Source organism: Opisthocomus hoazin, chromosome 7 (genome assembly GCF_030867145.1).
Source record: "Opisthocomus hoazin isolate bOpiHoa1 chromosome 7, bOpiHoa1.hap1, whole genome shotgun sequence".
NCBI classification, from domain to species: domain Eukaryota; kingdom Metazoa; phylum Chordata; class Aves; order Opisthocomiformes; family Opisthocomidae; genus Opisthocomus; species Opisthocomus hoazin.
Window position 1 is genome coordinate 35,742,913 of NC_134420.1, and position 25,098 is coordinate 35,768,010.

At 50.6% G+C, this 25,098-nt stretch overlaps 1 protein-coding gene across 6 annotated transcripts in view; it reads left to right on the forward strand.

The window, feature by feature from the left end:
- The first annotated feature begins 7,277 nt into the window (after window positions 1-7,277).
- ACTN1 (actinin alpha 1) overlaps window positions 7,278-25,098 on the forward strand; it is a 93,484-nt gene continuing 75,663 nt past the window's right edge. For 4 of the 6 annotated variants that reach the window (XM_075425129.1, XM_075425127.1, XM_075425131.1 and 1 more), the window contains exon 1: window positions 7,278-7,538. In XM_075425129.1, coding sequence (XP_075281244.1) covers window positions 7,434-7,538 — 105 coding nt within the window. In that variant the 5' untranslated portion in view covers window positions 7,278-7,433. The remainder of the gene's footprint in view (window positions 7,539-25,098) is intronic. The other 2 variants (XM_075425125.1, XM_075425126.1) reach the window with 1 other exon arrangement.

A 25,098-nucleotide genomic window follows, 5' to 3' on the forward strand; every position in this document is an offset into this window, starting at 1 on the left:
TTTCCCACAGCCTCTCTCACTTTAGTCACCTCTTTCAGCTGAGTCAAGTTCCTGCTGCAGTTCTGCTGCAATGTGCTTTACACATGGGCATCTTGATGGGACTGTCTAGGTTGGATTCCATGTGTCTGATTTTACATTTTTACATCCCTGCAGCTGCAGATGCTTTTCTTCCATCGTTAGTCTCTTTACAACCATGTCATGTTGCTTCATGGTATTGTTTTACCCTCTGAAGCTGGCTGCATTGCAGGGCTGTGAAACAGAGCTGGAGGGGATCTCAAAAGATAACACAGGGTTCATCCTCCAGGCTCATGGTGGGATCTGTTGTCCCTGAAGTTTAGCCTTTCTTATAGCTGTCCTACATGTTCTTTAAAGCCTCCAGCAGCGGAGATTCAGCAGCTTTCTTTGATGGCCTACTCAAGTGCTTTGCTATCCTGACTGTTCACAGATCCTCCAGCGGTTCACTGTCTTCCACTTTGCAGTAAACTTTTACACATTTGAGGTTTGCTACCGTGTCTCACTTCTTTTTTTTTTTTTTTTTTTTTTTTTTGCTAGACTAAACAAGCCTGGTTCTTTCAGCCTCCCTTCAAAGGTCAGGTTTTCTAGACCTCTGAGCCTTCTTGTCACTTCTCCTTTGGACTCTCTCCAACTGATGTGTATCTTTCTTAAAAACTGGCACCCAGAGTCGGATGGAGCACTCCATCTATGGCCTTACAAATGCTGAGGGGAACAGAAGGTTTTGTTCTCATGTCCTACAGATGACACTGCTGTGTAGGTGCACTCCTGGGCATGGATTTCCCAGGTAAGGCCTGCGAGCGCTGCAGCTCTGGCGTTATGTCGGCCTGCATAGCACACATACCTTGCCATGCTGCTGCAGCTGCCAGCCTTCCCTGGCTGCTCACAGTACAGCCTGATCCAGATCTGTTGGTATCTGTTCTTCTGTGTTTGCTCTGCATATATAACTAACACAGCCTCAAAAGCAATGCGATGCAAACCTACGCCAGCTCACACCATCAACTTCACCTAGAATCAAAGACTCCATTAGCCGCCTGGCCTGCTTGTATCCGATTTTTCGTTGTATTAGGTCTCTACCGTCCATTACGGTAGGGCTACGAGGATGGTGAGGGACTGGAGCATCTCTCCTGTGAGGAAAGGCTGAGGGAGCTGGGCTTGTTTAGCCTGGAGAAGACTGTGAGGGGACCTTATAAATGCTTATAAATATCTGAAGGGTGGGTGTCAGGAGGATGGGGCCAGACTCTTTTCAGTGGTGCCCAGCGACAGGACAAGGGGCAATGGGCACAAACTGAGGCACAGGAAGTTCCGTCTGAACATGAGGAAGAACTTCTTCCCTCTGAGGGTGACGGAGCCCTGGAACAGGCTGCCCAGGGAGGCTGTGGAGTCTCCTGCTCTGGAGATATTCAAGACCCGCCTGGACAAGGTCCTGTGCAGCCTGCTGTAGGTGACCCTGCTTCGGCAGGGGGGTTGGACTAAGTGACCCACAGAGGTCCCTTCCAACCCCTAACATTCTGTGGTTCTGTGATCACCCTCCATGGTTCCCCCTGTGGGATCAGCCCGGGCCTGCATCATGCAGGGAGCAAAAATGGTGAGCAAACTAACTTCATGCCTGTTCTTACACCAGCTCTCTGCAGCTGCTGCATAAGCAGCCTGCCCAGGATGGAGGGGCTGCGTGAGTGAAGCACTGAGCTCTGGTAATCCGCTCCTCAGGCGTTATCCTCAGCAGGCGCGGCATACGCTGGAGCAGACCCGTGGCTGCTTCACACATCCTGCAGATCTTCCCCCAGGGATGCTGCTCTTGTGCAGAACTGCACCGCGGACAGACGGCTGGAGCCTGGGGTCTCCAGCCGGCTACAGACCACCGAGACAGCGTGTGAGAGCTCAGGCAAGCATCCCCACAGCACCTGGCTTTAAACACACCTGAGCGTGGCGGTGGTTTTGGTCAGGCCTGGATTGCTGACGCACTACTGCAACAACTGTGACCTACTGTTGCATGCCCTGGCTGTGCCAGCTGTGACTGACGGACCCGGAGCAGTGGCAGATGGCACAGCGATGGCCGTGGCTGCTCTGGTCAGCGTCGGGCTCACAGGTCAGCAGCAGAGCCGCCTGGGAAGGAAACTGGGACAGTGCGCTTTTGCTGAAGTACGATGAGGAAGCTGCCCTCCTCAGAAGAAATGAAACGTTTGTTGGCTCGCTCTTGGGAAAGACATTCCAAGCTGTGGCCAGAAAGGGGTTCTGCTTGAAAACAGCCTGAGGATACTGTTGCACAAGTGATACTTGGAGATGGGGGAGGGCTGTTTTTTTCCAAACTTTGTGCTAGAAAATTGCAGGCCTGCAATTATGGAGAACATCAAAGTGAAGGAAAGGGATTTTAAGTGAAGTTTTTAAGCCAGGGCTAAATAATGACAGGTCTGAGAGTTCAGTGACTCTCTCACCAGAACAGATTTTCTGTGAGGGCAAGGGTGGAGCTGCAGAGAGACTAATCCCTGTGCTTGCCTTCCCGCTAACATCTTGCTGCTGTTCGCTTTCCAGAAAGACTTCACAACACTTGCCTCCAAAGCTTGTCACACTTGCTGCATGGCCAGTTTTGGTGCCTGGGAAGCAAGAGAAGCAACAAACTCTGCCTCTTGCATCTGCAGCCTATGGGCACGTCATCTGGCAAGCTCCATTCAGCCAGAGTGTGAGAACAAGATTCTCAAATTTGAGCCTCCCCTTTGGCGGCACCAGGAATGAGCCAGCCTGGGTTTCATCCACAGCCTCCAGAAGCAAGCAGGCTCTCCTGCTTTCCCACTGCCTTGGCCACGTGAAAGGCACAGGCTGGATCTGCCTTTCAGAGCTCCGTTCGTGGAGGTGAGTACCTGCTGCAGCTCCGGCTCACCACGGCTTCCCCTGTGCCTGGGGCAGCCTGTCCCCCTTCAGCAGCTCCACCAGAAGAGACTGAGTTGAGCGTGGCCTGGATCAAGCCTTTGGTTAGTACAGGGATACACCAGTTGTCAGGGATTTGTGTCTTATGGTCTCTGATTTGAAGCGTGCCCTCTTCTACACTTGAATGCATTCCCTGTTTCTTGTAGGAAAATGGAAAACGCTGCTGTCTTTAGCATGTCTTGTCCCTGAACCCCCTTATTGTTTGGGCCAGACAGAGGTACTGTGCCAGGGCTCTGAAATGGGATATCCTTTAAAAACTAACACAGAAAACCAAAAGGACTGAGCAAACAAGCCCACAAAGATCTGCCCCTCAGTACAGGGCAACTAGCAGGTAAAACATGAAAATCAGAAGCCCCAGCCATGAGTGAGGGGCTCTGTGCCCACGCCATAGCCTAAGGGTGGCTGAGGTGGTCGTTTCACCGTACAGTGTGTTTCATGGGCATCTAACGTGACTCTGTAGGTCAGGTACCGTTGGATGACTTCACCCTCTACATCCCTGTGCAGAACCAGCTAGCAGCTGCCCGAGTTGAGCCTGCTTCACTGCTGCATGATGCTCCTGTGCACTTCTGAGCAGCAAAGACCTTCCTCTTCATCGGTGGAGGGAGGAAGCAAAGGGAAGTATATGGGCAATGTTGGTCAAGTACTCAATTTGCCTTGCAGGATGAAAGTAGATACAGTGGGTATGTGACAACAGGGACACGGGATTGGATGTGTATTTCTTGATCCTATTGTTGTTCAAGTGACACTGTGAAAGCAAAGGGAGAAATCTAGGGTGTATTCTGCTGGAAAAGCAAAATCAATGTTTTTACAGGAGGAAAAAAAAAAATCATTTCCACACACTTCAAAGAATAGTAGCAAATGCCTACTGTGTGAAGACAGCTCTGTAAGTCACTTTGGCCTTAAAGCTCATGCTCTGAACAAGCACGGCTGACCCCCAGTCAGAAGGAGGAGATAATACCTTCTTCAGGTACTTGTGCAGTCCCAGAAATCACATTAGTTGCAGGGTGCGGGGTTGGGGAACCAATTTTGGAAGGTCAGATAAATGGGAAGTAAAGGGAAAGAGGACTTGGGATGGTGAGGGCAGGGTAGAAGAGGAATACAACTCAGGTGAAGAGGCCCTGAATGAGAGAGAAAATGTTTTGTACTTGGGAGCTTTATTCAGGCCCCTTTTCCTCTCCTCCAAACGCAGCATCCCTGCCTTGGTTGTTCCTTTTCTTGCCTTGCTTCCACCCTGGATGACGATGGCACTTGTTCCATGGCACTTATGAAAAGCCCAAGTTTTAACTAGTCTCTGGGCATGAGATACCCCCCTCCCTAGTCTCCCATGAAGCACGGTATACCCCACTGAACTCCGCCAAATTAATGTCTGCGTTTCAGAGGTGCTGAGCTTTTGCTGGTAATGTGTCCTGGACTGGGCAAGTGGAAATGAGTGTAACAAACTTGTTGAATTCTTTACTGTAAGAGCTCAACATGCAGTTCAAATTTAAGTGCTAAATCCCAGAGCGACAAAGTTTTTGTGTGTGTGGAGAATACAAGCGCTGAAACTTGGCTATGAGACTTCGCAAAACAAAAAGTCAAGGGCCACGTCAACACAGCCTTGTTCATTGTTGTACCATGACCACGCTCACCTGCCGGGCCTCATTACAGAAGCTTATGGATGTTCTTGGCAAGAAAACAGATATCTCCCCAGGGAAGCTCGTGACCTGTAGCTAACACGCTAAGCGCAAAGAGAAAGAGCAGCAAACAGTAACGAGAAATACCCCAATGCCCTTGGGCTCCTTCCTCTTTTCATCTGCTGCAGGATGAAGAAGTAAGACGTATGTCCAATGGTTCCCACGGTGGCTCTGCTCGCTGCCCTACAAAAAACCCACTCTCCCTTCACTGGATTGGAAAGACCTTGTTGGAAACCTGCTTGGTCCCGTACGGTTTGAATAACGTCCAAGGAAATCATCAGCAATCTTGTACGGAGGAGAAAGGAACTCTAGGGGACTAAATAAGGAAAACCAGAGTACTGCTGTGGTTACAGGCATCTCTCTCAGCAGCAGCACCGGCTTCTGTAGCTCCTGTTGCTCCTGTGCCTCCCGCTCCCATTGCGAGCTTGTCTTTTCCTCTTCACAGTGCTGGTGCAATTCTTCACGAGGGCAAAGTCAAGGGGATCCGGGAACTATCCCAAGTTTAGAAACAAACTTCCCCCCCCCCACACTATTGCCTGTAAGTTCACAAAACTCTGGCCAAGGACATTCTCTTGTTTTTGTTAAAGAGTCCATGAAAAGTGAAGAATTGGTACAGGGTTAGGAGTGAAAAATTAAGATATTTCCCAGAAATCCAGGCAAGAATTTAGAGAAGTGGGGATCATGAAATTAGAAATACGAATGGGAGAGACAATTAGGAGAGTGGCTCTAATACACTAGAAACCTTGCAGTTATTCTTGATTTTATTATTACCTTTTACTGCATTGATATTTTACATCAAATAGTCTAATCTATCCTCTGCACTGTGCAAGAAGAGATGGGTAAATTAATGGGATTGCTGATACAGGCAGTTAATAACATTTTTCTATTTATAGTACCACCAACCGTTGTAAGAGGGATCACTGGGTGTATTTTATACAGGTAAGAAGAAACACAACTTATGATTATGGGAATAGTTGCTTTGTAACTCAACTCCAAGGAACCAAAGAGGCAGCGCCTGGAAGATTCAGCCTCACAGAAACCTGTCGCATGTCTTAGGGCTTGGATCTCCGTGGGGCTGAGCGTCTCCTGGATAATACTGAAAATCCTCACTCGCTGGATGGCAGCCAAGAGCTCTCACCACGTTTGGGAAGGTGTGAAAGTGGCTTTCCATAATGAGCTTTTAAACTACAAGGGTGGGGAAGTAATAGAATAGGAGCCCCTGCCTTAAAATACAAAGCCCAGGACTTCTCTCAAGGAATGCGTTATCTTCCCTCCTCCCTTTCTTTCCCCAGATCTTGCCAATTCACATATTCTTCCAGATTGCTGAGGCTGGAAGTGACCTGATAAATAAGAAAAACTAGACGGTAGGAAAATTTTTGGACAACATGTTTGTTGTCTCTAAACTATCACGTGATCTGGCTGTTGGTTTGTAACTTCTGTTGCTGGGTGTTCATCAAATTGTTATAAGAAATAAAAATTGGCCTTTTCTCTTCAAACCCTGGCGGTTTACATGTTTCCCCAATGTAAATTCCTCCACTCTGCTTTTCAAAAAACCGGCCACCATCTGCACCTCTCTGCAGTGCCAAACAGTGAAGTTTCCCTCAAGTATATCACTGTCTCCCCAGAGTGATAGGACATTTTTGCATTCCCCAACAGTTTTCATCATGAAGCACATCCAGGGGGATTTCCAAAGCGCAGTCCTGGATTCCTCAGAGCTGGCTCCCTTGAGCTGGGATGCTCTGAGTGATCTGGTCTCAAAATGGAAACCTCTTGCATTGCTTTTGAGAAACATGGATATTACTGTTCCTATGTATTTACATAATCTTTCTACCCCGAGCGACTCACGGCAGGGTAAATATGACAGGCTCTGCAGGGTGCGGAACGGCTTTGGTTGATGGTTATTGTTGTGTTTGTGAAGCCTTGAAGTGCACACAGGGAGCACCGTATGGGCACGCGAACACACAGTACTACACAGAACAGCTGCCCGCTATGTTCCGCGCCGTTATTTAATGTCAAAAAGTGGAAGAAGATGGCAAATTTCACCTCCGATGTTCGTAAGCAGCAGAAAACAAGTTCCTGCCATTTGGAAGAGCAGCTGACTGGCGTAACTCGGGGCGAAACCCTGCCCGGCGTTGAGCACTTCTGCTCAGTTCACCCTGACGCTCTGCAGCATCCTCCCAGTCCGTTCCGGGCGTCCCTCCCTCCCACGCTGGCGGGCCACAGGCTCTCCGTTTCCTCCGAACCTGGACGAACTGGGGCCCGGGCTGGCTCCGCCCGGGGCGGTGGCGTGGAGCAGCGTTTCCTCGGGCTTCCTCTCAGCTCTGCGAGAGACGCCATCCTGCTCCTCGGTGAGACTGCCGGGGACACAAATAACGCTCTTGCCATCGTTTCCCCTCCGAGGGAGAAACGCCCCGAGAGCGGCACGGAGAGACCCCGCCACGGCCCGGCCCCGCCGCCGGGTGACGGCCCCGCTCGCCCGCCCTCAGCCTCGGCCGCCGCCGGGGAGGTGCCGGGCGGTGCTGGGGGCGGGGCGGGGCGGCCGCAGCCCGCCTATCGCGGCGGCGGGGTACTTTGACGGACGTCGGGGGAGCGCAATGAGCGAGGAGCTCTCTCTGGGAGATACGGGCCCGGCGGCGCACCCCGGCCAATGAGAGGCGCGGGGGCGGGCCGGCGCGTCCCGCCCCCGCGGTGCTGCGCGCGGCCGAAGCGGAGAGGTGGGAGCGGGCGCTGTCGCCGCCTGCTCGGGCTGAGCGGCCGCGGGGCCGGGCACAGCGGGTAGCACCGGGACGGACCGCACGGGTACGGGTCGCCGCCGCCGCAGCCATGGATCACTACGACCCGCAGCAGACCAACGACTACATGCAGCCGGAGGAGGACTGGGACCGCGACCTGCTCCTCGACCCGGCCTGGGAGAAGCAGCAGAGGAAGGTGGGCCCGCACCCCCTCCTTCCCCTCACACGCACCGCGGGGCCGCTGGGACACGGCTCCGCGCCCTCCCCGGCCGCGGCGGGGCCGGTGCGCGCCTGGCCGGGGGCTGGCGAGGCGAGGCGGGGGCGGGCGGAGCGGGCAGGTGATGGCGGGGCCGCGGCGGGTTCACCCGCAGCAACAGCTGTCCGCCCCGTCACCGGGCCCGCTGCGGGCACCCCGCGGGCGGGGGGGGAGGAAGGCGGCGGGGCCGCCCCGCTGCCCGCGCCCGGCCCGGCGGCGGGACGGTGGCTGGCTCCTCGTTTGAATGGTGTGGTTTAGGGCAGGGCTTGCGCGGAGCTCATGTCCAAAAATGGTAACATTCAGCCCTTTTTTTCTTTTTTTTTTTTTTTTTTTTGAACCGAAAGGGTGGCGGCGGGGAGGGGAGCTCGGGAGCAGCTCCGGCCGCGCCGCCCTTCAGCTAGATCTTTTTGTTGTTGTGGTGGTTTTTCTTTTTTTTTTTTTCTTCTCTTCCCTCCTTTAAACCCAAAGCATCCTGCGTTAGATCGCTCCGGAACCCTGATCCCCGAAACGTTTCCGATCCAGCCGCCCCGCCGGGCAGCGGCGGCGCGGGGAGAGCGGGGGGCACCTCGGGCGCGGCGGGCTCCCGTCCCCGCCTGCCGCTGCTGCGCCCTGGCCTCGGCCCTCGGGTCGCGCCTGGCCATGCCGGGACTGCGGGCGGGCGAGCGGCCGGGAGAACCCTCCGGACCTTCCCTGCTGGGGCGGGTGGGCGTCGATGCTGCTGGTTCGTGCCTAGGTGGTATGTCAGCGTGTGTAATGTAGCCCGAGGCGAGGGGCTTCCTGCCGGGAGGCGCTGGGGAGGAGGGCATACCTTCTTCCTCTTCAGCCCCTCTCCTCCCCTGATTCCAGATGGCGGGTTTTCAGGTTCCCCTGTTTGTAGCTGCCTGAAATGGTGCCACTGGTGAGTCTTTCCCCTGGAGTCTGACGAGTTAATTGAAGGTGATAGCTGTACAGCTGCTGTCAGCGGTTTCCTCACTTGGAGAGACTTGGGTGGTGAGGGCAGACAGTATCAGAATTAAAGCACACAAACAAGGGCATTTAATGGAGAAGCAGCTGATGGCATGGGAGCTCACACCTCAGCGAAGGAGAAAGAGAGGAATGTAATCTTGGTCTGGGGAGTGAGTGCTGGATGGCTTGTCTGAAGAGCAGGCTCTGCTCCTTTGAGGAGGGAATTTTCTTCCTTTTCCAGTGATCTGCCTGCCTACGATCCATATCTCCAGTCATATGCCAATGCCTGGCTGATCCGTCTAGGAACAGTCAGCAGGGCCCAGGGTGACATGGATAGTGTTGCTCAACGGCTGTGGGGGGATGGTTGTCGTACCGTGGGGCTTTTTGCCTTTCATGGTGCGGGGTAAGGGGAACTATTTTATATGTACTGGGACACTGGCTTGATTGTCAGAAGCAGGGGTTGAACCTTTGGCTTAAAAAGAGGTCCCAAAACCCAAGCTGTAGTACGTGCCCTAAAGGCCATGCTCTTCTAATATTGCCTCCTTCCAGGAGTGTTTAAGTCCTCTTGGTCCTATCACAAGAGGGGGACAGAGAGCTACTCTGTTAACTTGTGCAGAGGAGGGGAGAAGCCAAGAGGGAGTTTTAAGGAATTAACACATCTGCTTCTTTTGATGGTCAACGGCTACCAGTTGAATTTGGTGTGCTAGGTGTCACTTTCCAGCTTGCTGAACTGGAGGGCTCTCTGTAGTGAGGTGTCCTTCTCTGGTGATGGAATCACGAGGCTGTTTTTCTTCCTGCCGATGGACAGCTGAAGCTGTTCCCTCCTGCAACGGGTGCAAGCTCGTAGCTTTATGGTGACCCACCCCTCTGGTCTGGAGGTAGGACGATCAGGTCTGGGAGTGGTGGCTCTTCCCATCGGCAGCCCATCAGGCTAACCTGCTCAGAGGGATCGATGACCAGACTGCAGGCTGTGCAGATATTGGGGGACAGTCTTGTTCCCCTCCCCAGGGTCTGAATGTGACCAAAAGCTCTGCTGGGGTCTTGGGGCTTGCTTTCTTCAGAGTTAGGGACGTAATAGTATCCCCCAGGCATGGGCCTGGGGTGTATGGTGTAGTAAAACTGTCACCCGTTTTTACCTGTGAAATGAAATCATTGTAGTAATTGAAATTAAATGTTCATTACTGCACACATTAGTTAATAGCTTACTGAGTCGAACAGGAGAGATTCGTGCCACCCAAATATTCCTGTAGGCTCTCTTCAGGCTCAGTCTTTCCTGATTGACTCACATGTTTTAGGTTTTCCTTCACCTACAGAATAGCTAGAGAGTCTCTGATAGAGGAAATCTGTTTGATTTAAATACTAGATCAGACAGTACCAAACCTGATTTAAGTACTACCAAATTGTTGTTGTCACTATTATTTGTATCACTGAGGTCAGCCAGTGAAGCAGATGAAAATTTCATGCTCAGGCCTTCTCTGGGAGGAGAGACAGCACTCTAAAGTGGTGGCACGGCTGGTAATCCAGTGAGCGAACGTCTGTGCGAGAAGTGGCCGTGACTTGCTGGCCGTTTCCACCCCAGCCCCTCGTATCCTGGCTCGGTAAGGCCCTGTGGGCTGGGGATAGCTGCGCCGCAGGGCTGTCCTGCGTGGCTTTGTGCAGCTGGGACTAATTGAGACTTGGGAAGCCAGCAGTGTAGAGATGCTGCTCAGGGATGAATTGAATCCAGCTCCCCTTCTCTCGGCTGCGTGGGCTCAGCAGAGCTCGTGGCAGGCCTCGGACGTGGGGAGATCTGCTGATTTTTAGTAGCGGCCTCAAGAGGCGCGCTGTGAGGATGGCAAGTTTGCCGAGCTTTCGGGAGCTGGTTCGCGGGTTTCCTACCTGCGCTGAGAGGCAGACAGCACAGCCTTCGCTGTCTGGGGCGGTGCTTCAGATAGCTGCTTTGAGATGGGTCAGTAGGTGAGCTGCAGAGTGAATTTGAGTTTTGGCGGGTGGAGCTTGGCCTCTTGAGCATGTCACAGAGAAGAGACGCTGATTTCGCGCCTCGTCCCACCTGCCCCTTCCTGGGAAGCTACTGTTTTACAATGCAGGGATGAAGTGACAGTTCCTGGGAGCAAAGCAGCTTTCCACGCGAAGCCTATTTTTCCTGTCTATCAGAAGAGACTCTAAGAGGTTTTAAAGAGCTTGTTGCGGCATTGCTATTCATAAGCAGCAAAGAAGTATGATGTGCAGAACAAATTCAGCTACTTCTCACTTGATATAAGCCTCTGCACATCCTTTTGTGTAGGAGCAGGGGGGTCTCTTTGGGGAATTGAAATACTTTCCCCTTTACACTGTTGAACTCGTCTCAATAGTTTCTTCTAATAGCCTTTTCTTTCCTCTCGCTTCTTTCTTTTTTTCCTGTCTGGAGTCAGGCCTCAAAGTAGCACTAGCCAAGGCACAAGAAGATTGATCCTGCCATTTCCCAGTGTTACAAAGCGAAACACGCTGAAGGCCATTGTGACGGTCTCACCTAGCTGTCGAGATAGACAAGCTTGCCATGTATAAAGTACGTACGTGGGCATTTACTGGCCAAGAGATTGACACTTGTGCCCACAAGGACGTTTTTTCCCTCTTGATGACAAATGGCCAGCTGCAGTGTTCAAACTTTTCCTGGCTCGCTTGGGGGCTCTTGGAGAAGGAGTGGGATTCGGCCTTGAGGGACTGGGTGAGCCTCTTGGTGCTCAGCACGCCTGGCTCCTCTTCGCGGGTGAAGCGAAGGGTGGTGTGAGAAGGGCAACCTCCTGCCACCGCCTCCTGAGTGTCCTGGGGAGGTCAGGAACGGCATGTGTAGAAGACAGCTGCATGTGACTTAAACACTGTAAGGAATGATAGTAATGCTTTTTTAAAAAAAAATTTAAAAAAAAAAAAATGTGCCTTGTCTTTATCCAGTGCTGCTCTGCCTCACCAGGTTGGCAGTTCTGTGGCAATGTGGCAGTGAAGGATATCTCTGGCTGAGAGAACTGCACTGTTCAGATTCACAGTGCTGCTGAAGCAGTGATATAGCACAGGCTTTGGGAGCACCTTTTCTCCCCTCAAGAAGTACTTACTAAGTACAGATTTTCATGAACTTACAGGAATTCTTTGTTAGAAATGGCAGTCTCCCAGAGCCCATCTTGCCACTCTGTGCCATGCACTGCACGTAAAGATACACATAAATGCAAGAGTGATCCCATAACTTAAAAAGCCATGGGTCTTATGGCCCTACTATGTCTGCATCCAACAGGTCTTACTGCTCTTGCTATGATTTGAATTTTGCTGTGCTAATCACCTCTCTGTTTGAGTTGGGGTTGTTAATGCTAGAAAGTGTCTGTTAAACGGAGCCCTGGTCTGTCATGGCAACACCTCATCTCCAAGCCTGCTGGTAGCATGCTCAGATCAGGTGGTATGAGTGTGACTAATATCTCTGACAAAATGTAAAAGTCACAATCACAGCTTCTTTTTCCCTTGCATTGAGTGTCCTCTCATCCAGACAGGGTCTATTTTGAGAAGAGTATCTGGATTTCCAGAAAGTTACAGTTGTGGTAGCTGCTGTGGACCCACACAGAGGTGTGATACCACACCCAGACTGTAGTTCGCTGAAATTTCTCTCAGTACCATCACAGATTCAGCAGTGAGGTAAATAAATGTGTGTTGCTGGTGAATGTACAGCGCTGGGTCCCTTTGCTCCAGCTGTGAGTGACACTGCGTAGTACTAGATGGGTGATAGTGAGGGATGGTCCTTGCCTCGTGTTCACAGTGCGGGTGTGCTGTAGGAAAGGCGGCCCTGAAGCACCTGAGGATTCTCTGTGCCTTATTTTTCACCCGACCAGTACAGATACAGAAGCAGAGTGGTGAAATTTGTAAGGTTGCTTGCTTAGCTGCCCTTTAACAGTCAAACAGGCAGGCAATATAGGTCACCAGATATCTCTTATCTTTCAGATCAAGCTTTTATTGTTTAACATAGGTAGCTAGTTGCCAGATACTTGCTCTTCAAAGCATTAAACTCAAAAGTTGCTGTAGGGGACTCTGGAAGTATCTGGCTTTGTAGAGCAGTTATTTGTCCTTGAGTGCGGGAGCTATGGCATACTTTCTTTGATCAGGGTTTGTCAGGATGTACGCTTGTGGGTTTTTTGACAAGAACATTATTATTCATTGTGACCTCCTGGTGCATGATGAATGAGGCATGTGCGCTTTGCACTGACTTACCTGCCTATTCAGCATCCTATTTAAGGGGGGAAACTAAGGACAAAGTGAGCGTGTGTTAGAGACTTTTGGGGCGATCTGTAACAGATCCCAAGGATCAGCTTGTGAGAACAGGATACTCACCAGACTGGATTGAACTGTTCCTTCTCCTAATCCTCTAGGGGAGGGTGAAACACCTCAAAGGCATCCAGCTACCAGCCCAGATGATGTAAAGTGTGTCTGGGGAATTTCTTGCTGACTGCTTCAGGCAACCTGTTTAAATTCTTGTGTGTATGATTTGGTAATGACATTTTTGCTGTGCCTAAGTGTAAAGGCTGGAGAGGATAACATTGTTTTCCTCCCTGACCACCTGCAGCGCTTGGTGGTGTAGCCTGGGGCATCTGATGTGCCACATAGCGCATCTTTAAGCAGAGACTGTTTGGAAATTTCAGTTTTCTTGGCTGTCTGGTAAGAACTTGTCCCCTTAGAAGGAAGGAGGTGCTTTTATATGAGGTGGTGTTGTCTGGCTATGAAATTCAAGTGCGACTGGATGGTAGCTGTGAGAATGTGGGCCAGTAAACCTGTTCAGTAAAAGAGTTTGTGAATGCTGGGATCACGTTTTTAGAAGCTGTGTGTGTTACAGTGGCGACCCAGTGAATGGTACCTGCTCTTCCCAGCACTGAGGTGACCACCATGAATGGTAGTAACGTGCTCCCCAGCTGCTGTAGGCACCTTGCTTTTCTTGTGTGTTGTGTGAGAGGTGCAGTTCTCCAACCTATCGCGTCTCATGCATTTCTAGCTGGACGAGGAGCAGGGTTCAACTGGTCTCTCCAGCCAGGTTATGAGCCTGTGCGCTTTTCTGTGCTGCCTCACTGGGATCCACTTAAGACTGGCCTGCAATTCTTAAGGTTGGCACAAGCAGCAGTGACAGAGATGGTGAAAACTTGCATGGCTGTGCGGGGGAAGGACTGAGAGCATTTTCCATCTGCCTGTGGATTATCACTGTTGTGCCTGACGCTTAGGCTGTTCTCTGGGGTGCACTTACGCTAGCAGAGGATGGCTGTGCTCTTTCTGACGATGAGGTGCAGAAAGTAGTCACTGTAGAAAAGAGGCTGGAGAGCTGTCTGGGGAGATGTTGGGTAGCTGCTAAAATACAACACATACAGTGGACTGGTCTCACTTTAGCATGTTGCATCTGCCCCAGGGGCTTGCTGGATGTGTTGCTGTCATTTTTAAAGGTATTTTGTACAGCCTAAGCAATCGTGTTTGAAGAGTGCAACAAAGTTTACTTTTTTTTTAATGTAAGAACATAGAACTGATTTCTTGCTCTATGTGACTGTTGGAAACATGGTGGTTACCATAAGGAATTTGCTTAGCATGACATCTACAAATCTTGTACAGCAATGTAAAACCCTGTCATCTCCTCAAAGCCATAGGTGAACGGTGTGTGTATGGGGGAAAACATGTGCGTACTATGCTTGGCAACTGCTAGGTGGGAAAAACATGACCTTAGCAAGAAAGGCAGGGGGACATCTCTTCTTAGAGGCGTAAGATTTGCTCTGCCTCTGGGATTCTGGGACTGAAGTGAGTTACACAGAGCTTGGATCTGTTGGGATGAGTTGGTGTAGAGTGGTGAGATAGGTTTGTCAGAAGCAGGACCTTCTGTCTGGTGCTAGTCATGCCAGAAAAGTTTGTTTTATTGAAGCCTGTAGAGCCACCCAACAGTTTATTTTGACCCTGACGTGTGAGACTGATGGGTTTGCAACAGAGTCACCTAGATCCCCGAGACAGAACTGTGGACTTCTTGGGCACAACCCAAAAGATGCTTAAGTGACCAAAACCACTACCATTAATATGATTAGCAAAACCCCCCCCCCCCACACTCACTTCCTGTTCCCCTCCCACCTTCTTCAGCCTTCCCTGCTCTCATTCCCCCACTGCATGAGAGCAGAACTTGGTCATAGGATGTTTGTGGCATGGCCTGGCACCAATTTAACCTCTTGGCTCCCTATTAGGCAGTAAAGCAGAACCGTTTTTTCCCCATGCTGGTTTCCTGTCGTTGTGTCTTTCCTGCTCAGCTGGCAATGCGTGTATCCTATTGGTAAGGGCTGGATCAGACCTTTGCAAGCCAACCCTTGTACCAGTACTGCAGCTGGCTGACCTCTGGCTTTTACCTGCAGTTGTCCTCCCTTCTCCTCCTTCCAAATCTGTTGTTGCTTTGAAGCACTGCAACATGAACAAGGCTCCGCAGAGGCCTCCTCCACCCTCAGTGCACTGAAATGCCTCCCATTGACAGGGCTGGGGTGTGCATGAATAAACAGAGGGGATTTTGGTCTCTCATCCAGATGAATCTTTGATTTGCCACTCTATCTAGACTGAAAGCCTCCTGGAAATGTGTTCATCCCCCTGTGGTGTGGGAAATGACAGCAAAACTGGCCTTTCTGTTGTATTGGAGCCAAGATGGGAAGTGCTGGCAGGTGAAAAGGCCGTGTCTTGGCTATTACCACTCACTACAGTAGACACCAGTGATGTGAGTCTCCATATATCACCTGTCTGTTGCTCAGATTGGAGTGCTTTCAAGTAGGTCTCTGAATGCCAGCAATCCAGGGCTTCTGGGCAATCTTACAGAAACACACCAGTGTGGATAGTTGATAGGCGGGTGAGGCTGCAAGGCAGACTTCTTCAGCAGCAACTTGTTCCACATCCTATTAAATGGCTTACGTGGTCAATGGGAAGGCAGGGATGACTTGTACCAGCTGGTTGCTTCTTTGGCAGTCCGCTTGACTTTGCAGTGACTGTGTGTTTCTGCGGTGTAGGGCCTGCCCTTCAGGGTAGCACGGGTGGGCTCTGCTTCCGTGTCCTATGCGTGGCCAGCCTTTTCAGAGGGACCCTTGCAAAATGCTGTATGTCTGTTTTGGGCAGCACAGCCTGTTCATTCTGCTCCTCCCATGAGCAGGGTGCTGGATGGCCAGAGAAGTTCCGTGCAGAATGCTCATGCTTGCTTTTAAAAGCCTGAGGACAACTCTCCTGTCCTACAGAGGCACTGAACCATGGCCAGCTGGCAGTGGAGGAAGGACTTTTGCTTTCTATGGCCTTTAAATTGGGCAGCCAGGGCGCTTGCTACTCTTCGCTGCAGCATATGATGCTAAGCACTCAGAGTTCACCGCTGCTGTAAATGGAAGTTGCGCTGTTACATCTTAGCTCCAGGAGCTAGCCCATAAAGGCCTCTGAGATCGGGGAGAGCAAGAGCGCCATGTATGGTCTCTGCATCCCAGCTGAGTGCTCTTTTCTTCATCATGGAAAGTGATATGCACGTCTCAGAGCCCTGTTTCCTGGCCAGATTCCTTGGCTCTATAGCAGCTGAGTGTATCTTGCTACCCAGTGTACTTACCTGTGATCCCTGTCAGTTTCTTTAAATCTGCCCTTCAGTAGACGATGAGTTAGTTCTGCTATTTAAATGTATTATCCCCAAGAAAACTTCAAAATTTGGCTCCACAGGTGAAAAAAAGGCAAGTTGGTTAATTTCTTAACTGCTAAGCCATGCCAGAGAAAGGATGCTTTGTTTAAAGCTGTTTAGACCGTGTCTGTGCCAGGGCTTATCATGACAGAAAATACTTAATTTCCTAAGCAAAACTTTGGTTGCAGCCAAAAGCAGTTCCAGCTTTTGAAGTGTATTGATGCTTCCAGGTGAGTTTCCTACATGTCTTATCTGGTTTGGGAGATGTGGAGATCTCCCACTGGTGAGGGAGGGGAGAACAGTTGCTTGGAAGCGAGGGCGCGGTGGGCAGAGGAGTGTGGGGGTATGTTCGTTTGAGCCTCCGCCTTCCCTCTAGCTCTGCTCGCAGTGTTGCTGTGCAGGGGGAGCATCTCCAGAAGAAGTGTTGGTCTTGGCCGCACCTAGCTCAACGCACAAAGCGAGACCTTGTGCTTCGTCAGCACTTGTTCATCAAGCACCTTTTGTCAGCAGCGCTTGCAGGCAGCTGCGCCACATGGAGAAGGCTGGGTGGGGGCACTGGGGGAGTACATTCATGGGCACGAACCTGTCTGTTTCAAAATGGCTAACGCGTGGAAACTTGCCGGTTCCCGAGGGTTTTGTTGAGCCGTTGGGGAGCTCTGGCCAGGGATGAGACTATTTCCAGCTGTGGTGAGCCAACTGTGAACTCACTGTGGGCAAGATGCCCACCTCCACTGGTTTTCTCCTTCCAGAAATCCTCACCCTCCAGCCAGCGATACCAAACTCGGTTTCTGCCAGTCCTCAACTGGAGGGAGAGGAGAACAAGGAGACCACGCAGAGCAAGATACTGCTGAGGAGGGGTGAGGGGAGGCACTGAAGAGCTTGTGCAGGGGCATGGTGGTGAGGTGTCACCACTGAGGCATGGCTGTTGTGGGTGAGGGCTGGCAAGGGGTGTAGGGCCCTGCTTTTGCTAGGGTGAGTGGGGAGGAACAAGTGGGTGGTGGGGGTGCAAGGGGTCGGCTTTGCTTGAATAGACGGAGCTACCCAACCCGCAAGGAAGTACTGCTGGTGGTACCGCCACGGTAGTCATCTGGGAATGAGTATTGTTCCCTTCATCGTTGTTTCAACACGCTGGGGATTTCTTCTGCAAAATAGGATGTTCCTTTCCCCTTTTGTGGAAGGTGCTACAGGGCAGAAGGTGCCCTTCAAAGGGGAGCCTGCGCACCTGGGATTGCCCTCTGCAGAAAAGGCATGGCCACACAAAACTTCACCTTGCAGAGCTGGCAGTCCTTCTTGTTGCATTCTCTGTTCACTGGGATAGGACTTCTTGCAGGGATCCCTTGGTTCAGCTGCTTTTCCCTCAATACTGCTCTGCAGTCAGATGTTGCTGAAGAAGCAGAGGTGAGAGTCAGGTGTGCAGGGAGACTCCCCGCATGTTCCTTGTATGGATTTTTAGCAACTGGAGGGACTGAGGGATTTACATGTGATACTGTGGGCCTTCCAGTGCTGGCAACAGTTGCTAGTGAAAGGAAATTTCTAGCTGCTCTTTCTGGTGAGTGCCTTTGGCTCCTGATGCTGCGAGTGTTTGCATTTGGCTGTTTGGTTGGAGCTAGGAGGTCTCTGTTAAAGAGTTTCTAAAGCCCCTGGTGCATGCTGAAACAAAGCATCACAAGCACGATACTATGTCGGTAACTTAGAGTGCAGACGTCTGTCTGCAGCATGTCTGCTGGGCCCAGCCATGCAGAGGTGTTGGAGCCGACGGGGCCAGCGTACGAACAGGAGACCTTCTGTTCCTGCAAGCACACCTCCTCCAACACTGATCATTTTCGTGTGCCAGCGTATCGTTTAGTGACACATTACACTGCTCCTTGCTGTTGCAGCCTGTTGCAAATGGTCTGACCCAGCCAGCTACTGACAGCTTCCTACAGGGTGGACCACTGAAAGCAGTTTCCATCCTAGACCCAAAGGAGTATTTCCCTCCCCCTCCTATAAAGGCTTGTTTCTTTAAAGCTGTTAACTGGCCATAATCCAATCATTACTACTGTAATTAGTGAACTGCTTACAGTAACTAAAACACTTGAAGCGTAATATTCTCCATGTTTGCAGAGCTCGGAACAACTGTTGCCTGCAGTCCTGTGAGGGGTAATTACCGCTGGTGGCCCAGGGTTGGGTGGAGGGGACACAGGGCAAGCCTGGCATAGGCCACGCTGCCTCTGTGCCAGGCCCCAGGTGGTGCCACATGGGCTGCCCACAGCAGGGGGAAGTTCAGGAGCCCTGTGGAGGTGAGACGGCATGCCCAGCTCATGGTGTTCTCCTTCTGCCCCTTTGTCAGGAAGGAGCCTTCTCTTTACAAGCTGTGTCAGGGAACACTGGTGTTGGGTGGAACTTGCAGGGCGGTTGGTGATGTTGAAGGTGTGATGTAGTAATACTTGACATTTGGTTTATTACATGGTAGAGAATGCCTATGTTGCATCAGGCTCAGCGTCTCCTCTTGCTGTCAGAATACCTTCTTGTCCCTTCGCACAGTGCTCTTCCCCACCCACCAAATTACTAACTTCATAGGCAAGGCCAAGAGACTTCAGCTCATGGCCCTGCAGATTCATTCTGTGGTATTTGGGGTTTCCAAGCAGACACATCCCTCTGCTGCGTTCTTCAGCCACTTCTTTTGGGAGCAATGAGCCGGATTTCCTGAAGGCTTCTCCTGCCCCCCCCCCCCCCCCCCCCCCTATACCCGGACAGAAGGGCAGTACCAGCACGCTTGTCTCCAGCCTTTGTTATGCTTCCTCAGCTTTACCTTCTGAGATGAAGCTTGTTGTAACTTGGGCTCTGACTTCTTGGGGAGGAGGAGGAAGAGGACTGTGGTGAGGAACAAGTGTGGGCAGCTTTTAAAGTGGAGAGTTGTGCTGAATGACAAGGGGTGACTGAGCACATGTGGCTGCAGCAAGCCAAGGCCCTGCAGTGGTAAAATACCTAGCTGCCCAGCTGCCAGCCATCAGTTGGCAGGCGTGCTGTACTCGGCAGCTGAGTAGGGTATTCATTTGCAGTATTTGTCCTGTGGTGGAGTCAGAAAAATGAAGTCTTTTTGGTCTAAGGACAAGGTTCTTAAAAAAACAAAACAAAACAAAAAACCCCACAAACAACCAAAAACATCAACAAAAAAACCCAAGCGAAAAAAGCAAACAAGCAATCAGACACACCCCTCCCCCCCACCAAACACCCCAAACCCACCACCGTCCCAAAATCCAGTCCCATCACAGGGTTTTCATTTTGCGCTTGAGCAATGATCATGCTGCTCTTCCGGGCTTGGTTCCTGCGTGGTGCTGGGCAATAGAGGCACTGTAAGGTGCACAGTCTGCATCATGGCCCCCAGCAGGTGGAGCGAATACAGAAACAATCTGTAATGAGAATAAGTTTTTCATGTGCTCTGGATTTGGCTTAGGAGCGGAGATGTGTTCTCACCGCTCTGGATATTGCACATGCTGTCAGCGTCTGCCACTGCTGTGTATACACTCACTTTGTTGCCCCAGAAATCTGCTGTTGTCACTGAGTTGCATGAAAGATTGACAAATGTACTTGTTGCCATGTGGGTCATCATGGTCAGTAAGGTGAGGAGCAAGTCCTAAAGTGCCAGTGGCCAGAGATCTATGTGGTGGGCCCTTTGACCTGCCAGGATCTCTTCCTGCTGGCCCGAGCAGAGTCTAGCTGTTGCCTTGCGCTCTGCCTTTGCATCTCTCTGTATCTTCCTGCAGTCTCTTGCCCTGCTCGTAGTCTCCAGGGTACCTGGGCAAAGGGCTGGTGTTTCTGCCCTGTGTTTGTACAGCACCCTGCACAGCAGAACTCTGATCTGCAAGCCGGATTCCCAGGTGCTGCAAGGCCACCAGCACTGAAGCAATGATAACTGATTTTAAGTGGGCCCTTTTTTACTTTTGGGTATTATCTTAAGACCCTTTGTGCTTATTACAGCATACAGAAGTTGCTTCGCTGTTTGTGGTACTCACAAGCCACTTGACTCAAAGAAATTATTTTCAGTTCTGTATTCTTCTGCACTAGCACTGTGCATTTGGCTTCCTGTTGGTTTTAGGTGCTGGTGCAGCCGCTATCAGCACGTCCTACTTGAGTGCTTCCCAGGCTCTCTTCGGGGTGAAGTCTGGTAATAGACTGCTTTAGAGCAGTGCTTATATATTTCTGACATCTTTAGCTTCAGATGCCTGCTTTTAGCATGCTGCTACAAAACTGCAAGTAGAGATGTCCCTTTCTCCCACACCCTTGCAACTCTGCTAATGTAGTACAGCAGTTTATTGTAGCGAGTTTCTGCTGTGAGCATAGCCAAAGAGAATAAACTCACCAGCTTACTATTTTTTGTTAAATTTTGCTTTGAGTTTAAAGCCTCTGATGGTACTCCTTGATACCTCTTTTACTACCTATATTTCCCTATCCCAAATTTTCCCTCCTCTTCTCCCTTCCCTTCCTTGGCCCACCTTCACTAACAGGAGCTGAGAAGGGAAATCTGTGTTCCCATCTTACTCTGCCATTGTCTTCAGTGATCTCGTATGCTTTGGACTGAAGATAGCTGTTCTGCCTAGGTGGGTTCCTGGCTTTCATGGTCTGATGCATTCACAAAATGATGTGGTACTGGAAAGAGATTTTGAAACTTTTTGTTAGTAAGTTTTTAATAATTATCTTAATCTCTTTCACGTAGAGACTATTGTGGTGGTGTTGCTTTGCTTCAGAGCTTATTTGGAAGTCCACCGGTGGCGGTGGGCTCTGGCGGCCCCTGAGTGAGCCTTGCTCTGCTTCTGAGCAGGGCAGCAGCGGGCAGGCTTGAGGCAGGGGAGTGCTTGCACAGGGTGCAGGGAGGCTGTGGATTTGGTCTTTGGTCTGCACGGCCTACCCAAAGGAACAGCTCTCTAGGTAAAGAGCAAAGCTCTCCATCGGTGCCAGGGCACAGCACATGGTGAGAGGTGTCCTTTGGGTAAGCGTGCCTCTGGGTGTGAGTACTGCCCTGATGCTGTAGCAAAGAGTGAGGTGTTGGCAAAGCATGCTTGGGTTTCTGTTCCCCTCTGACCTTCCTGTGTGGTGGATTGGTAAGTCACATTCTCCTATGACTTCTGCTCATGTGAACCCTTAACAAGGTTTTGCAAGGCTGCTAATTTGTCATGAAATTGTGGGGTATGAGAGTAACAACCACCCTTCTGATCTTAGAAGAGAACAGAAATATTAGCTAGGCATGCCTGTTTCTGTCAGACTACCTGGAGCTGAATTTACCCCCATTTGCTGCTTGCTTTGCCTTCACAAGAGGATATGAGTGGGCAAAATATTTTACATATGTCTATTAGGGATAACATACTCCAGAGCTCTTACTGTAGTTTATGTAGTGATTATCTGCTTTTTGGCTAGTGAACTTTGGTACTTCTGCAGCCTTACAAAAGGAGTGAATAAATGCATTGTGTAATTGCAGTCTGTAAAGTGTATTTTAGACAGTGTGCCAGAGGGTGACATCAGGTGTATTCAAATTCGCAGTCCCTGGCGATTCCAAAGACCTGCCAAAATCTTATGTTTTGCACCTAATTTATTTAACTTTTGCACTTGCAAGTGCTGAGTGTTCTCTTCCCGTACATTTACGGGGTGCAAGACTCATTCCAGATGCAGTTTCACAATCTTCAGTCCAGTCCAACTGTTCTTGTCTGTCACTTGTTCTCAGTTGAGTGCACCCATGATCAGTACTTGTGCATGCTATGGAAAAGTGAGTTTTCAGCCAGATAAGAGCTGATCCTGTTGAGCCTAAGGTTAAGAGAAGGCGGCGATGGCAGGGTGGGGGAAGTGAAGGGTGAGTGCGGAGTGGGACTGCCTCCTTCAGTGGCAGCAGTCAACAAAGTGGTCATTGCCAGCCATGAAACCAGTCCCTCAGCAATGTGGTATTTGGAACTGCAGTGAGTGCAGAGGGGCTCTGGCAGCCAAAGGAGCTTGAGGCTAGCGTTCTGTTCCAGGCTTCTGAATACCCTTTACTAAGTTGGAAAGCAAAGCAATGCTTTCTTGTTTTCTTTCAGCCCTGCCCAAATTCCTTGAATTTTTGCAGCTCAGACCAGGTGATAGCTCTAGTCTGCATGTGAAAAGAATAAAGTGTCAACTCTCCATAGGTGGGAATGCATCTTAAAACCACCTCTAGCCATGCAAGATATCTGAGATTATGGGGGAAGGGTTTTGGAGTGGGGGAATGGAAATCTGCCTGACACAAGTAAGTAGTGTTGGAAGCAGTGAGACTATGCTTATGGCTTGATAGAATAAGGGGGCTGCACTAGCAATAGCTGCCTGAGAAATACGAGTCGCCAGCTGCTGCTTCCCTCCCGTGCAAGGCACGGCCTCTGCATTGCTCCAGCATAACTGCTTGTGGATGTGAACTGTGAGCCAGATGAAAGAACGTAATCTGTGGTAAAATTAATTTACCAAAACAATACGAGGGAGGAGAGTTAAACCTAGATAGCTCACCACAGTGAGGGAGCAGCAGGAGAATGGGAAAGAGCTGGAGAGTCTTAAGGAAAAAAAAAGCAAACATTAACTGTTTTTACTGTGGAAATAAGGATTGGTAGGTCTGCGTTTTGAACATCACATTGCCTGGTTCCCCAAGCACTGGCGCTTGACTGGGATTTGGCATCTGTCTCATTTTCAAGTCCAATGCAGTCTCCCACCTTCTGGAAGCGAGTGCTTAATAGCTGGTCAAAGAACCGCTGCGCAGCAGCTGCTCAGCTGGGAAAGAAGCTGCTTCTGTTGCCTATGCAGGAACATTAGCCACCTCCTCTTAGGCCCTGCCGACATTGCCAGAGCTCAGAGCAGTTCACACGAACCCAGTTGCTGAAGCTTTGAGGAAACAAAGCTTGCTCAGCAAGTGCGATCATTATCCCTCCAAGTCTGAAAACTCAAAGCCTGAAGACTTTGCCATGGTGCTTTGCAGAATACCAGACGTCTTCCATGAACAGGTACCAGTAGTCTGATCCCCATCTTTAAAGAGCAGCAAGGCTGCTGTAGGGATTTCAGGGAGCAAAAGGCTGTGCAGTGGGTTGGCTCCTCATGCCTGGGAGCTGGTGCTTCCTTGATGGGATAATGCAACAGGGCTGGCAGCTGCTACAGGGAGCTGAGTGGGAATCCCCTGTTGGTGGGGAGATGCTCTGCTGCAGCTGCTCCACTGATGGGTGCCTGGCTCTTTATTCACTAGCGAGTGCATAGTGCTCTGATCTGATCTGCTTTTGCTGCCCAGTTGCTGTTCATATGGACTTGTGTTGCTCTACAAACTGTTGCTTCAAGTGTAGTTCAAAGTCTGGAGCATGAACATGTCAGGGCTCTGTGCTGTGTCTTCCTGGGTAGAGCTCGGCCTACAGCAGTCCTAAATACAGAGAAACCACACAGAGAGCTGGAGACAGGCTCTGAATTATCAGGGTTGGGTTCTTAAACTTCAGGAAGTCAGGAAAAAAAGTCCTAGAGAGTAGCCTGCTAAGCAATGCAAGAGGCTTAGCTGTTTTGGCAGCTGGTAAGGGAAGAAATAAATTCTAATTCACTTAACAATACCTCACCTGCGTGCAGAAATGGGCTGGCTGGCTCATGGCATGGGAGACAGTCAAATGTGGAAATGACTAACTTCCTCTGGCAGTTGCCATTGCAGTGCATAGGATGTAGGACGTAGGATGTGAGGAGGTCCTGGGCCACTAGTAAGCGTAGCTGGGCTTGCTAAGTACCAAATTGAACTTATTGCTGTGAAAGCTCCACTTTCTGAGTTGGATTGCCTGATTTGTGCAGGAAAAAAATGTTTCCCTTCCAAGCACAATGCTCTGTGGCCATCATACTGCATATGATGAGGAAGGAAGAGTCCTGCAAAGGTTAGATCCTATGTGCCTTGGTGATAGGATATGTGGTCCCGTGGGAGGGAAGAGGATCCTGTGGGAGAGAGGGGCTGAAATTCATTACTTACCTGGCTTCAAGCTTGCTGGTTCAGGTCACTTTCTCCTCCCAAGCTGTGGTGGGTGCAGGCTTAGCGTTGCATGGTCGTGACTGCACAACACATGTGGCAGCCAGTTGGAGTGGGAGTACAGCGTGTGATGCCCTGCACAGGATGCTTGTCCAGCAGCCGTGGTGCCCCTGGGCGGTGGCCAGTACCTACTGTTCTGTGCAACAATCGCGTGATTGCTTGCTGAGGAAAGGGTTGGGACAACTGTGCCCTTGCTCTTCAAGCCCACCCGCTGGTTATTCAGCGTGTTGGGAGTGGGATTATTTCTTGCTGGCCTGCAGACAAGATCAGCTTGAGCCTCTGACTGTGGGATCTTAATTACCCGTACCCTTTTCCCTGTGAAGCTGCACATAGACCAGCGTTGTTGTTGGACGTGGCTGTGGTTGGTGCCCAGCCATATGCTTGGGTCGGGGTGGTGTGGATCACAGAATAAAGCAGACTTCTAGGGGACTGGTTATGGTGGAAATCGCATTCATCCTTCTGCAACCCTACATTGTGTGGATGTGGTTTTCCAGAGGAGACAGCAGCGAGCACCAAGCTGAGGACAAAAGGCCAGTCAGTCTGTGCAGATGCTGTTTTTGCTGTTCCCACTACAACTTTGTGCTGACGTGCAGCTGCCAGCAGGAAGAGGGTTAAGCACGCGTATCACATGGCATGGTTCTGTTTACTGCATACTTCTCATAATCAGGGCTGGCATCCAAATCCGGAAGAAGATTAGCACTTAACCAGAGACCCTGAAACAATGTGTTTCATGTTGGTGTTCCTGTGAAGCTATGCAGTCTGCCATCAGATCTCTTGCAGAGACTGGCTTGTCCCTGCAGCCCTCCGAGGGAGCTATCAGGAGACCAGAAAATGTCCGGTTTTAGGAACAGAGGCTAGATTGGGCTGAACTGCATTTATCATTG